At 38.5% G+C, this 15,642-nt stretch overlaps 1 protein-coding gene across 3 annotated transcripts in view; it reads left to right on the top strand.

The window, feature by feature from the left end:
* Nucleotides 1–5,418, top strand: part of fbxw4 (F-box and WD repeat domain containing 4) — a 74,593-nt gene extending 69,175 nt beyond the window's left edge. For all 3 annotated transcript variants that reach the window (XM_088421642.1, XM_088421641.1, XM_088421643.1), the window contains 3 exons: nucleotides 823–963; nucleotides 4,005–4,146; nucleotides 5,250–5,418. In XM_088421642.1, coding sequence (XP_088277768.1) covers nucleotides 823–963; nucleotides 4,005–4,146; nucleotides 5,250–5,387 — 421 coding nt within the window. In that variant the 3' untranslated portion in view covers nucleotides 5,388–5,418. The remainder of the gene's footprint in view (nucleotides 1–822; nucleotides 964–4,004; nucleotides 4,147–5,249) is intronic.
* The last annotated feature ends 10,224 nt before the right edge of the window (nucleotides 5,419–15,642 follow it).

Here is a 15,642-nt window from a genome sequence, read left to right as displayed (position 1 = left end):
TAGTTATGATAATGATGTCAGATTATGTTAGGCCAGCAGAGAAGGCCTTGCTCGCCCTGACAGTCCACCCATGGTATATTGTGGCCAGGGCAAAATGGACAAAATGTGGGCACTAAAAGAAATTTTATTTGGAGGCCTCGCCCTACCCCATCTCTAACTTGTCACCACTTGTCACCATCAGTACCTCAGCCAGTTAAATTTTCCAAATATCTGAGAGTTTGTCTTTTAGATTAATTTGATTGAACCCTGTCTGGTTTCCATTGGTTCATTTTTTAAGGTGCTAAGAGATTTTTTTTTTTTAAACTTCATCCCATAACTTTGAATTATTATTAACCAAGTAGTCATAATTAGCGTTCACATTTTTCTCCTATATTTTTTCTGAAAATTGGTAAATGCTATTTACTTGAATTAAATATTGGAATAATTTACACTAATTAGAAAATATCCATCCATCCATTTTCTATAACCACTTATCCTCACTAGGGTCGCTGGCTTGCTGGTGTCTAACCCAGCTCTCTTCAGGCAGTAAGAGACACCCTAAACTTGTTGCCAGCCAATCATGGAAATAAAAAATATATTTAGCTTCAAATACTGTTCCCAGAACTGTCTTTGATCCTTGACTACAACTTTGTTTACCAGCATTTTTGTCTATGTTTTTACATTGCAGCAATGGGCTGCGCCAAGGGTACATTTGGCTAGGCGACACTCCTCATTCAGTCCTTCTACTTACAGTCAATTTTTGCTTGGAAATTGGAGGCGGTTTGCAACCACACATTTCTGAATGATTCACTCTCAATTTGTCCAACCTTTTTCTGTATCCAGGCTAGAGTGTGTCTGCAGTCTGGGTTCAGAGTTTCGTCGAGGGGCTGGTGTGTTGGATATGATGTTTGAGACACCTTTTCACCTCTTCACTTGTGGTTATGACACATTTATTCGACTCTGGGACCTTCGTCTCAGTCCACGGTGAGTACAAATGTCGTGTTTTTTTGAAAAATAAGTTTTTTCGTGATTCCACAGTCAATGGGTGTCTTTATTTTATATTCCTTCCCCTTTGAGCTATGGGGTGCCGCAGTGTTTCATTTTGGGCCCTCTCCTTTTTCAATATATAGGTTACCTATGGGATCCATCTTTAGAAAGCACAATGTCTCGTTCCATTGTTTTTCAGCTGATGTTCAGATTTATCTGCCGTTAAAAATAAATGACCCAGTCTCTGTCCAGGTTTTATCAGACTGCCTTAATGACATCTGGTCTTGGATGGAAGGAAACTTCCTCTCCTTAAATAAAAGCAATCATCTTATTTGGACAACAAAACCTCCTGGATGGCTATGACAGTGTCATTGGGACTCTTAAGTCGACTGTCATTCTTTTACAAGGAACCTTGTTTTTATTTGAGACAGTGATTTTAAATTTGACAAACAGTAGTCAAATCGAGCTTTTTTTCAATTGAGACTCTTAATAAAAGTAAGGGCGTATCGCCCCACAAATAGCTTTGAAAAACGTATCCATACCCTTGTTACAGATTGCCCAGACTATTGTAATTCTTTATTTGTTGATCTAAACCAGTCAGAGCTCCACCAAATGGTCCAAAACGCAGCTGCCCGTTTGCTGACTAGGAAAAAAATGTGTGATTATATGAGTCCTGTCCTTGCACACTGCCCAATCATTTTAGGATCCAATTTAAAGTTTTATTAATTGTTTTTAAGTGATTAAAGGTGTTGGCCCTATCAGAACTTGTGCAGCCGCGCATAGTGCTAGAGCACTTGGGTCCTCTAACCAGTTGCTCCTGGAAGTTACTCGGTCCTGGCTTGTTACACGTGGGGACCGGGGTTTTTTCCGTGTCCGCCCCAAAGCTGTGGAACAGCCTACCAATCCAAGTTAGAGGTACACAATCTAGTGATCATTTTAAATCCTTCTTTGAAACCTTAAAATCTTTTTCCTCTGGCGTTCACTCCATGCTAGGCGGGTAATCTTGGCTCTGTCTGCTTTTACCTTATTATAGTCTAACGCTGTTTTCATATTGATTTTTTACTGCTGGTTTTTTTATTGCTATATTTTTGCTTTATGATTTATATTTTAGTAACTGTGGTAGCTGATAACTGTAGTAACACTTTGGTCAATCATTTTAGGTTGTTTTTAAATATGCTTTATAAATAAACTTTGACTTGACTTGATTAAATTTCTAGTGGAATCCCCATTAACAAACTTAATGCATTTCGTGCGTCTGTGATCCCAATTCTTTGTAAGCCAAAGGTATTTTCCAAATAAAATAAATGGAATTAGAAAGACTGACTCATACAAATTTGTTGTTTTGCCACAAAGCCCTCTCTCAGGTTCACCACCATTGACAGCTGACCTCACAAATGTTGTATTAATTGAATACTCCTCCTAAATTTCTGTAGACACCTTCCAATACCTTGTTGAAAGTTCCAACAAAAAGCAAACATTTTAGAGCTGCCAACTGTTGTAATTTTCAGTCTTCCTTATTACTTAATATGATAATGACACTCTGCGCTATGACATAGTGTTAACTCTTTAATACGATAGCACGTAGTCGTATCAATGTAGGTACAACACATCCATCATGCATTGCGTGACAAAACTACGGGTAGTAATACAGCTCAAAATACATCAAATACACCACACAAACTAACCAACTTCATTCCATTTTATTTTGTATGTGCAGTGACAATTCCCATTTTTGTTTAGATAAGGCAATTTGCTTTTTGAAGTTGTGTTTTAAAAGCTTAATATGATAATACAGTGAGTGACCCACTACTGTTAGAAAGCACTGAAGGCACAGTCAAGTGGGAATAGTGGCATTCACATAGGACAGCCGTGTTTTCTTTGCTATATTTTGGGGAAATGGGGTTCAGTCAAGTTAAATTAATATGATCTGATTGGCAGATCATTGGGGATTTACAAAAGGACAGGGATGGGGTGAAACTTTCATACAGGTCCATTTATAGATATCAATAATTAATAATGTCCACCTTAAGCAGCATCCTAGGGTTAGCTTGGGGATTCAGGTTATCTTGAAATCTGGTCGAACATTAAAGATGTATGTATTATAAAAGACAAATTTTATATATATATATATATATATATATATATATATATATATATATATATATATATATATATATATATGTATATATATATATATATATATATATATATGTGTATGTATATATATATATATATATATATATATATATATATATATGTATATATGTATGTATTATAAAAGACAAATTTTATATATATATATATATATATATATATATATATATATATATATATATATATATATATATATATGTGTATATATATATATATATATATATATGTGTATATATATATATATATATATATATGTGTATATATATATATATATATATATGTGTATATATATATATATATATATATATATATATATATATATATATCATTAGTATTTCATCTATTTCCATAGTGTAAATAGATATGTTTGATTATTATGTAACTGTCCTTACATTTGAACTAATGCTGGAATTGGTCATATGGACAGGAATTTGTTATTTAAAAAATGTACCTTACCTGTATTACTTGTGTTTTCTTGAACATTCTCAGAAGGTCCAAAACAGGGTTGGAGAGTAGCGATTGAGTTCGGTGATCTGGCGCAGTAATTTTTATAAATTTGTTGCTATGACTGACTATTCATTGCTTGAAACTGTTATTGTTTAAAAGCATTACAATGAATTATACAATGGCATAGTCTTTTTATTGATTGAGGTTTGAATTCACAATTCCAGGTGTCACATCTTATCTTGCTTTCCACTGTGATTTATTTAATGTGTATGTGTGTGCGTGCATGTGTGTTAGAGTGTGTTTGTGTATTTGTGTGCACGTGTACTTTCATGCATGGATGACTGTCCCTGGTGGTGGTGTGTAACAGTGAATGTAACAGAGGATCAGTACCTATTGATAGACATTATTTCCGTCCAATTTTTTTCTTTTACCAACAGGAAGAATGTAATGGAGTGGGAGGAACCTCATGACAGTGCCTTATACTGTATGCAAACTGATGGAAATCACATGATAGCCAGCGGCTCCTCCTACTATGGTGTTGTTCGACTCTGGGACAAAAGACGAACTGAATGCATACAGGTGTGTTTTTGGTTTTACAGTTCCCTTGAAACACAATTCAACACGTCTTTCTTCTTTCGTACCCTCCCTGTTTGGCGTTTGTTTTTTTATATAAAAAAAAAAAAAAACTATATTGCAGAAAGATGAGGTGTGAAGGTTTCCTTCCAAACAGACGAGTTGATTGTAATCACACATGTCATGAGCACTCCTACGACGTTGACCAAGCTGACCAAACATGAAAACAGGGAAGCTGAGTTTACACTCGAAATTCCAATTTATTACAAAAGCTTTTGTAACATCCTCCCAACGCTGTCTTTCATCCTCGCCGTACTCCTCCAGCCACGTCTTCTCACTCGCTTGTGAGATTCACAACTGGAGGTGCTGTAGTTAACAGTCAACAGCTTGGACAAGACTGGCACGGCAATCAGTCATTCAGCTCCTGGCCACGCCTACAAGACACATGATTGGTTTCTGGCGTGACATCGACCAATTAGGGCAGGAGTTGTAATCTACTGGTTGATGTCGCATCAGGAGCCAATCTGATCTCTTGTAGGCATGCCCGGTAGGCATGTCAGTAGGCGAGCCAACAAATGTAACTGGTACTAAAACAGTGATTCAACATAGAAATACATATACCTACCTAATATTTTACTTATAATCAGTGTTGGCCAAATTACTTCAAAACGGTAATGCACTATTGCAAACGGTAATGCAAAAGTTATTCCTACAGCCATTCCTCTTTTTTATTCCGCCCGTTTTTTAGGGCGTTTCAACTCATTCCCAGTACATCCGATTCACACCGTTCCAATTTGATATTATTCCAATTAATCTTGTGACGACTGCTTTCATGTTTCTCATTCCAAATTCATTCCAATTCATGTTCCCGTCGAAAATGTTTCCTCATTAATTTTCTCCAGCCTCTTATAATCATTTGTGAGCAAGGTTTCTATAATGTACTGTACATGCATGATAGTTCATTTTGATTTTTTTTTCCTAATATAAATTAGACTTTCTTTTGGAGGCATTGTCTTGTCCCCACTCTCAGAAATTAGTGATTCTTAACATTTGCGTCAAATTGTAAAAGTTGATTTGCTGTGACATCTGTTTTGTTTTTTATTGTGCAGTATTTCCAGTTAAGCTCGGACCTGGTCAGCAGCCCAGTGTACTGCCTCCGTTTCAGCAGTTCTCATCTGTATGCAGCCTTGGCAACTTCACTCCACTCATTAGACTTCAGACACAACCTCAACAGCACCATCAGATGACACAAAAAATAAAAGTATTTGAAATATTAAATGTGTTTTAGATTTTGTTTTCTAATACAGTGGGCCCCCGGTTTACGAACTCCCTGTTTTACGAATTTTTCATCTTACGAACGTGGACCGCGGCGTTTTTTGTCCCCCTCTTACGCACGGACCTTTCGTCTTACGAACAATCTAATATGCCGGTCAGTGTGTCCGCACTATTTTTTTTGCGTTGCTGCATCAACAAAAATAACTATTCTCGCATGTCACGGAAATGCTGATAATGTCTTATAAGGTCACAGTCACGGTCTCAGTCACGGAGATGCCGATATGCTATTGGTCGATTAAGGTTACAGTCACGGAGATGCCGATATGCTATTGGTCGGTGTCACGTCAATCACAGAAAAGCCGATATGATATTGGCCAGCGTCACGTCAATCACAGAAAAGCCGATATGCTATTGGCCGAACGCCTTCATCTAGCTTCATGGCACAGCTGGTCGGTGTGTTGTGAAGACTTTGCAAACTTTATCTGTTAGACATGGCTTCTAAAATTGCAAGTGGCGGTAAAGGAAGAAGTAAGAGGATGATTACAATAGAAACGAAGCAGGAGATAATAAAAAAATACAAAGGAGGCGCACGCATAGTTAACCTTGCTAGTGAGTATGGCCGTAATCGCTCGGCAATCTTCTAAGGGCAAGACTTTCCTTGCCATGGGACGGACGTCGGTCAACAACAAAATGGAGAGTCTTCTTCTATTATGGATTAAAGAGAAGGAAATCACCGGTGATATGTTCTCGTTTGAGAAAAGTTCTCGTTCAAGAAAATAAATAAATAAATTCTGCGGGTTCGTCTCTGCTCCCCTCCGCCTCCACCCACCACCAGCTCAAGTCACGTCGCCCCAAAGGTAAATGTCGTTTTTCCTTTGTATATTTATGTTATTTAATTTAACTGTACAGGAGATTATGTTACTAAATTTTAATATGTGTATAAAGTCGTGATGTTTTTACCTAAGGTTTTTGCACGCGTTGCACGCATTCACTAATTAACATAGGTTTGGATTGCCCGTCATGCGAGCAATTCGAGTTACGAGCAAAGCCGCTGAACGGATTAAGTTCGTAACACAGGGGCCCACTGTACTTCATGCAACTATTTACAGTTTTGTTCATGAGTTTACAAACCTTGGCAAAAATTCAGATTTCTTGGCCATTTTTCAGAAAAGATAAATGTATCTTAATCATAGATTTCAGTATAGTGTCTATGCTTAATGCTCACAATGCAGGTATGAATTACAGTTTAACTTTTTATTGAATTACAAGTTAACTTTTACAGTTTAACTTGACAAGAATTGTCAGGTGAGAAAAATTAGCAGTAACTTGTGAATTTTTATTGCAATTTGTTTTTATTATTTGTTTAACTCAATAACAAAGGAATGATCAGGTATGAAATGTGCAAAAAAAAGCAAATTTTCTTCGACCTGTTTTTTTCCCCACTCAAGCCCTTAGAATAGAAAGTGGCATCTTTTCTCATCACCCCTTCTCAGGTTTGATATTCATGATGTATTCATTAGGGGCTTAATGTACATTCTTTCCTGCAAACAGCAATGCTGAAATTCTTATTAATGTGGAGCCTTTAGAGCAGGGGAGCTCAATGCGTTGATTTCGGTATGACACTGCAAGTCAAGTCAAAATTTAGCCAAAAAAATGAACGTCAATTGAAGGGGGGGGGAAACACACACACACACAGTTGGTTACCGCAGAGCTGCTCTCTGGGAGCTAAAGATAACTAAGTAGACCACTACCATGTTTCAGGGAGGGGCTTCAAAATAAAAGCGTTCCAAGGCTGTCCAAATCATACATTATTTGTTAAAATGCAGGTTATTTTGAAACACTGACTAGTCTTCTCACATCATCTGACTGTATGTATATACTGTATATTCTCATGTATTCCTTGCACTTCTGGCCCAAAATGGTTAAACAAAATTAAAAAACAGTTCTCGTCCTATCCCTTTTAGATACTGCCTGGCAAATGTCTCTATCCTACCCGGGTCAGTTTACTTTCGGAAAATGTTCACTGAGTGTCCTATAGCGATGATATGCAGCCACCTTTCTGCGATAAATTTATGTTCTGAATTAATAGGTTTAGGCACACAAAAGTAGTGCTTGTCTTGTTTTCCCTCTTATTATTTGGGCACCCATACACTTTGCATTGCCCATTTATAGTGTTCATAGACTGGAATCCTGTGCAAGCTGGTGCTGCCTGCTACACTAAATAGCATCCAGTCTTAGCAACGACTCTATGTCACAGTTCGGCCTCCAGGAGCCAAGGAGGAGCAAATATGGCTGCCCCCATAGTGTCTTCGATAGAAAGTTTCTGTAAGCTCTTATAAGAATGATCTAATAAAGCCAGTTTAACCAAAATACAATTGGACGCCATTTTTCCTGATGAACCTTATATATTTTTCTTTTCGGTTGAGTCTTCAATACAGCATAAATTGGACTTGTTAAGCTGCCACAGATGGTTCATTTGCCACTGACATATACATGATTGCATCATCACTAGAAAATGTTGCATGAAATTACTTCACAGAGAAGTCATCAAAACATTACATCATTTATGTGATGTTATTGCATGACATTGATACATGCAAGGCAGATGAGAATAAACGCTCACATTGCTTTATGTGCTGGGCACATTCGAATTGACCCTACTGTTAAGGTATTGGAAGTGTTACTGATGACCTTAGATTGCATTGTTTATGTCACCTGATTATGATACTTAGGTTCAAGGGAGCACCAAGGTTTCTTCTTATTCTTATACTTTTTCGACTGAAGGCCTGTGTCCAAAACTCGCCACGCACCACATGGACATGAAACATTTCTATGATACGGAAAGGCTCTGAAAGCTCGGTGGGGGAAACAATTAAGAAGCCCTCTGCATGGCATGGCATGCTGAAGCCTGCGATAAAGTGTTCCAATAGCCAAAAGTCAGGTGAGGACGCAGGCATGTTTGATGCACATACTGCCTGTAGGTCCCAGCAAAGAAAAGAGCTCAAACTTTTCTTCCCTAACTTTGTGAATGGACTGTCTAAAGGCATCCAAGGTCTTTGAGGAGATTAAGGCATGGTTATCCTCTTGACAAACCCAAGTCATCACACTGGATACACACTTTGGGTGCCCATACATGTGAACCAAGCACCTCAGATCACACATCATGAGGGATTTGCATGTGTGATCCCCCAAATCCACTTCTTACCACGCAACGATACAAGTAAATGGGTTACATTTGCACAGACCCTGGATTATCCACACACACACATTGTGTGCACCTGGAGTTTTAGACTTCAAAGGCATGGTTTGGTGGCCATGTGTGAAGTACAAATGAATTGCTGATTTCTGAATTCAATCAAAATCACATATACAGTATTTACTGCATTGAGGACAATTTGGATCATAGGATATTTGAGATTTAAGTCAAAGCAACTTAATTGCTGTCACACAAATTCTCAATAAATGATCAATCATTCAATGTACTTGCATATGTAGTCAGTCTATAGCCATGCTTCTAACAAAGACCAATGGAGGTACAATTCAGTGTAAATCAAAGGACAATAAAATAAATTCACAGGGTTGCATCAAGAAATAGCAAACTGTTGTTAAACTTTGCTAAACAAATTCACACCGGATCAGCTGCATCTCAGATTCACATTGACCATTGTGTGCAGTCATCTTGTAGCTCTACATACAAACAATACATAACATGTATTGGGTTTTGAAATCAGGGCTCACCTCCGTTTCTTGTTTCTCACAGACATTTAATGTTGTTTTACATGCCATAACATGTCAACAAACCCAGCAATACTGTCAGAACTACACAAAAAAATGCAAACGTAATTAGCACACACATAAAGCTTCATCCGAAACAAAATATGAAATAGCACAATGTTCACCTCATTGGCCACTTTCACTCAAAGGGAATAAAGTTATCTTGGGAACACTTGTCTTCTTTAACAGGATATTGACATTTCAAATGCACCATACAGTGCCTCATGTCCCCTTTGAGTTTGTCAATCAACTGTGACTCTCAGCACCCGTGTATACGAGCAACAAAAAATAAGTTCCCTCTCTTCAACAGTGTTGAAAAAAAAATCAGCTACAAAAAATGCAACAAAAATGTATCTCCTCATTTCATTTCCTTTTAACACAATTAGAACTGTGGAAAAAGATGAAGAAAATAAATAAGTTGCTTTTAACAACAGCGACACTCCCACCAAATCACTTGTGACTTGTGATATTGAGTTAAACTAGGTTGTGTCTAATATTGTGACTGTCTTATGGATCGGTCTGTCCAAGTAAACGTGTATATTAAGTCTCCTTCCATGTTCATCTAATGCTGAGTCACTAATAAGAAGCTGAACCTTATGCTCACATCCATCTTCACTGGGATGCACTGTGGTGACTGACAAGTTTCCAATCATTTCTGGGTGCAGTGTCATCTGGTATGAGCGCTATATCATTGATTTACGCATTTCTCTTTGATTTATGCCTTTTTTATTGTTGTAGGCTTAATATGTATTCCTTTCTCCATCTTGCCAAAACTCATTAGATATTGCACTCTACGCCATTTCTTCCGAAGATACAAGTCCTCTTTCACAAACTCTCTTGGTGGTGGCAGTATCACTAATGACTTCATAGTCAACAGAAGATTGGGTGTAAGAGGTGGAAGTCCTGTGGGGTCATTGACAAGCTGTGGGGTGATAGGTCAACTGTTCACTATCGCCATCTCTTCTTAAAGGTAGGTTCTTAAGGATGAACTGTCTAACGATCGGATGATTGATCCGAAATGGAGGTCAAAACACTTCTTATGGTAAGGATATGTCTCTCCAAGGCTCCACCCATATGACTGGCTGAAGCAGGGTTCATCACAAATTCACGAGTTGCTTCAAGTTTTCTTGGTTCATTTCTTTTACTGCCTTTGGGATATATTTTTTTTTGCTCCTACAAAGTTGGTGCCTTGATCTGACTGAAATTGACGCACATTTCCCCGAATGGCAATAAAAGCTCGAAGTGAAGTGAGAAACGCGTCAGTTGACAAATCGTCAAGGAGCTTGATGTGTACAACCCATGAGCATAAGCATGTAAAGCGCACTCCTTAGCATAACTCTTTTCTTCCTTCCTTTACATAAAATGGGCCAAAAAATCCCACAATATGCAAACGGTGGAGTTGTCTCCATCCTCTCGGCAGGAAGGTTTGTCATTTTTTGCTCTTCCTATCCTATATTTCCTATATTAGACACAATTAAAGATATAGGATGATACGACTTGACTGCATCCAAGTATCCAAATTTCATTTGCTCGCAGTTCATTTATCGTCATGCCGCTTCCTTGATGTCGTATTGTAGCCTATATGCTGATTAGTGGGCAATCAGCAGCCGTGTGATATGCCTGGACTTTGGCAGAATGGGTGGATGCTTAACATTCATATGTAACGAAGCATTCAACCTACCACTCACTCTCAGAATGCCCTTGGTATCCACAAAGGGGTCAAGGCGGTAGAGCTCATTTGTGTTGTCGCTTTATATTGTCACACAGGGGCATGGCGGAGCGCGGAGTTGCGGGATGGTGGACCCACTGATGCAAGAAAGCCAGGAGGGAATGTGCTCAAAAGATGGAGGTTTAATAATAAATTATGCAGGAGTAAGCAGCAAACAAAAACCAGGCAAGGTAGCAACAGAACTAAGAACACAAAATAAACTCAAGGTGACAGCGACCAAGAGACTTGGAAATACGAGATGCGAGTAGGAACATCAGCGAGGTAATACATGCAATGATCCGACAACGGCAACAACAAGACTGTGGCTTAAATACACGAAGATTCATTAGGGAAAACATACTACAGCTGGATGGAAACATGAGGCAGGGGAACCAAATTGGCTAACACACAAGCAGCAGGGACACTCAGACAACAGGTGGACGAGATCAAACTAACGAGACATAGAGAAAAAGTTGACGCGGGGGAAACAAACATGAACTTATAGGCGAAATAAACCAAAAACGCCACAAACTAATCCACCACAGAAAAAACCCAGACAGAACGTGACAGATATCTCTTCGGGAACGAAGCACTCTGATTTCTGTGGAGAAGACTGATCTTTGAACAATGTTTATTATAGCAAGCTCAGCTTCTTGCCTTTCTTTCAGACTCGTGGCTTCATTGGTTATTTTTTGCTTGTTCCTTTACAAATCTGATGAGCTTGGCGATAGCTTTAAGAAGTCTTTAGAGCAGGGGTGCTGAATGCGTTGATCACAGTGGACCGGTATAACACCGCCAGTTAGCCAAAAAATGAACGTCAATCGAAGGGGGGGGGGGGGGAATTACAGTTGTTTACCTCGGAGTTGCTCTCTAGGAGCAAAAGGTAATTAAGTAGACCATTGTCATGACCATGTTTCTGGTAGGAACTTCAAAATAAAAGCGTTCCAAGGCTGTCCAAATCATACATTACATGTTAAAATGCAGTTTATTTTGAAACATTGCCTAGTCTTCTCACAACATTTGACTGTTTTACTATATATTCTCCTCATGTATTCATTGCACTTCTGGCCCCAAATGGTTAAAGAAAATTTAAAAAAAAACAGTTATCCGCCTGATAGAATAATTGTATATATGTATATACAGTGGTACCTCGGTACTCGACCATAATCCGTTCTGAGGTGGTGGTCGAGCACCGATTTGTTCGAACACCGAAACCAATTTTCCCTTAAGAAATAATGGAAAGTATGTGTGCACAAGTAAATGTGCACAAGCAGTACATGATAAAGATAAATAAAGCATTATAAACCATTTTGTATAATTTACTTACGTTTTGGAGAGTGGTTGATGGCATAAAGGAATTGATGTGGAGAGATCGGGAGGGGGGGTTACTCCTTGGAAGGGGAATCCCATTCCATTTTTACGCTAGGTAACTGCGACGCGAGGTTGGACACTCGTACACCACTTTCATATTTTGCTATAATTTCCTTCTTCCATTCAATAGTGGTCCTCACTGTTTTCCTCTTTGCCTTCACCTTATCATTGTCTTTCTTTGGAGCCATTATTAAGGGCTACAGCAACACAAAAAAGTTTAAATCCGGGAAGAAATACTCGAACAAACTGCGTACGTCTTACTCCGCTGGCGGTCTGAATTGAACTGGCACTTAGCCGCTGGCCGAGAAGGGCCGAGGAGCGCGTTCGGGTCGGCTCGGCTAGTCGAGAACCGAAAATCTGTTCGAGGTCCGATGCATTTTCTACTTGAATTTTTTGGTCGAGCACCGATTTGGTCGAGTATAGAGGAGGTCGAGTTACCAAGGTTACCAAGGAGTACCGAGGTACCACTGTATGTTATCATATAAAAACACATTGCTGGCTGACCTCTTAACCCACTCACTCACAGGAACACACAGCTATACACATACACACACACTCTCACTACAGACATAAACAATTCCTTGGAAGGTATTACTTTGAAACTTGTAACGCCTTCTATGTAATCTTTGGAATAAAACGAGGAGGAGAGCCCCAGAACACCGGAAGACCCTGGTGCTCTCTCCCTCTTTTGCAAAAGATCGTGTTTGACTCAGAGTTTTGGCTTTTCTCCAGCCTCTCATTATTGATAACTCTGACACTGCCCATCTCTATTGTATACTCCCTGGCAGATGTTTCTATCCTACCCGAATCAGTTTACTTTTTGTAAATTTTCACTGAGTGTCCTATAGCGATGCTGTGCAGCCACCATTCTGTGATAAATTTATATTCTGCATTAATAGGTTCAGGCACATAACCAAACCAGGCACATAGCCAAACCTGGTGAACTTACTCTCTGAGTACAAGTAAAGGATTTTTGCTCATTTTCAAACCCCATATTAAGGGGGTCAACTGATAACCGCATAATAACTCAAAACAGACCCATTTTTTTCCACGTAACTTTGTTTGAATAACATTAATTTGAATGTGAATTAAGTACTGTAATGTCATTTACAAGGCTTAAAATGATTATCCCTCTAATTTGATATAGTATGCTTGCGTTGGAGAGCATTGGCACAGAACGTAGAAAAATGCACTTTCATCAAGCACCAACTTATTGCCTCTTTGTTGTCAACAACGAGGCTGCATGGATCATTTTTCCAGCGGACTTTGACACATTATGAAAAGGAAAACACAGATTGACTTGTCTCCACCAGTCTTCAGAGCTGTACTTGAACATGGATGTCAGCAGGTGGGTGCAGAAAAAGCAAAGGGCAACCTTCCACGCTGTGATATGACAGCAGTCATCACTTGGGTAAAGAACATCCCAAGTAAGCTGATCAGCAAATCATCTCCGAAGACCTCAATTTCAAACAAATTCGATGGGTCAGAAGATGACTACCCATGGAAGAAAAACGAGGATGTTTCTGCAAATGACGATCAGGAAGGAGAGGATGTCCGGGTAATAAATGGCACTCGCTATTTGGCGTATCAGATAGTAATGATGAATTTTAGGGCCTTTCGACCAATTCATTTTGAGCTGTGTCAAAAAAAATAAGGCATTAAAACCTCAAAACATTTTTTGTTGCAACATTAGTTTTAGCATTTTGTGTCTACGTGCACGCCTGTCGCGCGAACTCCGTTGACTATAATACAAAACCATCCACTTTTTGCGCTCCATCTGAACACGGCATTAGTGTGACTTTGACTTTTCCAACCTGCTTCCGCCTTTTTGTGTGCACATTTGTAAACAAATCCTGTTTTTCCAACTTAGAAAACTCACCATATCACAAAATTCTGTGCATCAAAAATCATGGCTTATGATGTACGTTATTAAATGAACCTACAGACATTAGCAACCTGATCAGTTTAGGGTCTCACACTGTTCACCACTAGATAGCGGCCATCATTTCATAGCACTTCCACCTATTCCTTTCCAATAGAGAAGAAAAATATAGAGAAAGCTGGCAGTCATGACTGATTTTGTGGGATTTCAGAATCACTCAAGATACCATTTCAACACCAAAAAAAAGACGCCAACTTGGCTGTTACTGTTGTGCATACCAGTCGCAGTCCAAGTTTAAGAACACGTAACCTAAACTGAACTAAGACAATGAGTAACATAAAAACACTTATACAATAATGACTAAAGACATTTTAATGAAAAATATTATGCATTATACACCACAATGCGCTCTGGGAACTAAAGAACAACCAACATGTAAACCATTACACAAATAGCGACTTTTTGGTGTTTGTCATTTAAATTTCCTAAAGCTGGTCATCCTATTCTGATTACTGCTAATACTACCATGTATCTCTCTCTTTATGCATTTGGGATCTTGGTGGGCTCTTTCGAAAGCCGCCTACATTTGCCTAACACTTGTTTGTTACATGTGAATCAAAAAGTGCCAATTCGCTCCATTTGCCAGTTTGGACCGCTTATGTACATTTTGTGCTTTGGGGCTCAGTAGTGAACTCTGTAGTGCACATCATAAAATAAATATATTTGAGAACAAAAAAATGGACTCGACAGTGTACACTAGGTGGCACCTAAGGAAAACGTCTTTCAAAGGTTAGTTGAAGCTGAATTCAGTCTGCCAAACACATTTCAAAACTATACTAATAAGGCCATCTAGTGGTCACAAAATAAAGTACACTAATAACGTACATTCAGACGATTTAGTTGAACTAACCAATAACTATAACTTAAAAGCCTTAAAGGGACAATGTGTAAGATTTAGACTGTTTTTCATTAAAAAGGAATAAATTAAATAATTATACATTTTTAAACCTGCAAATAAATGTGTTCTGAACGACCAACAGTCTGTTGTAAATATAATTGTGGGTCTAGGGATCATTAAATTATATTACATGGGGGGTGGCACTTCTCCAGAGGCTGCCATGTTTGTTATACCTACGGACAATGGTATATGCAGCATTTCCTGCTGTCCGCAATGAAAAACGGTCTGAATCTTACACATTGTCCCTTTACAAGTGTTTTCATGGAGAAACAAACACATATTTGTAAGTATTTAACATGCTCAATTATACATGTTCAACGAATGTATATCTTATTGTCCTGTTTTGCACTTCATCAACCAATTATTTATTGTCATTTTTGCAATTGTGTTTAATAGGAAATGTGAATTGACATTTGACAGGTCAATCACAACAGTTGGTTTCATTATTTGCCATGATTGTCCAGAAAAGCGCTGTATAAAATGCATGCGTTATTATTTTTATTATTCAAGACACATGAATGTAAAGTGACCTTT

This window comes from Hippichthys cyanospilos, chromosome 8 (genome assembly GCF_059441005.1).
Source record: "Hippichthys cyanospilos isolate Australia breed blue-spotted pipefish chromosome 8, RoL_Hcya_1.0, whole genome shotgun sequence".
NCBI classification, from domain to species: Eukaryota; Metazoa; Chordata; class Actinopteri; order Syngnathiformes; family Syngnathidae; genus Hippichthys; species Hippichthys cyanospilos.
This window is presented reverse-complemented; position numbering and strand designations above follow the sequence as displayed.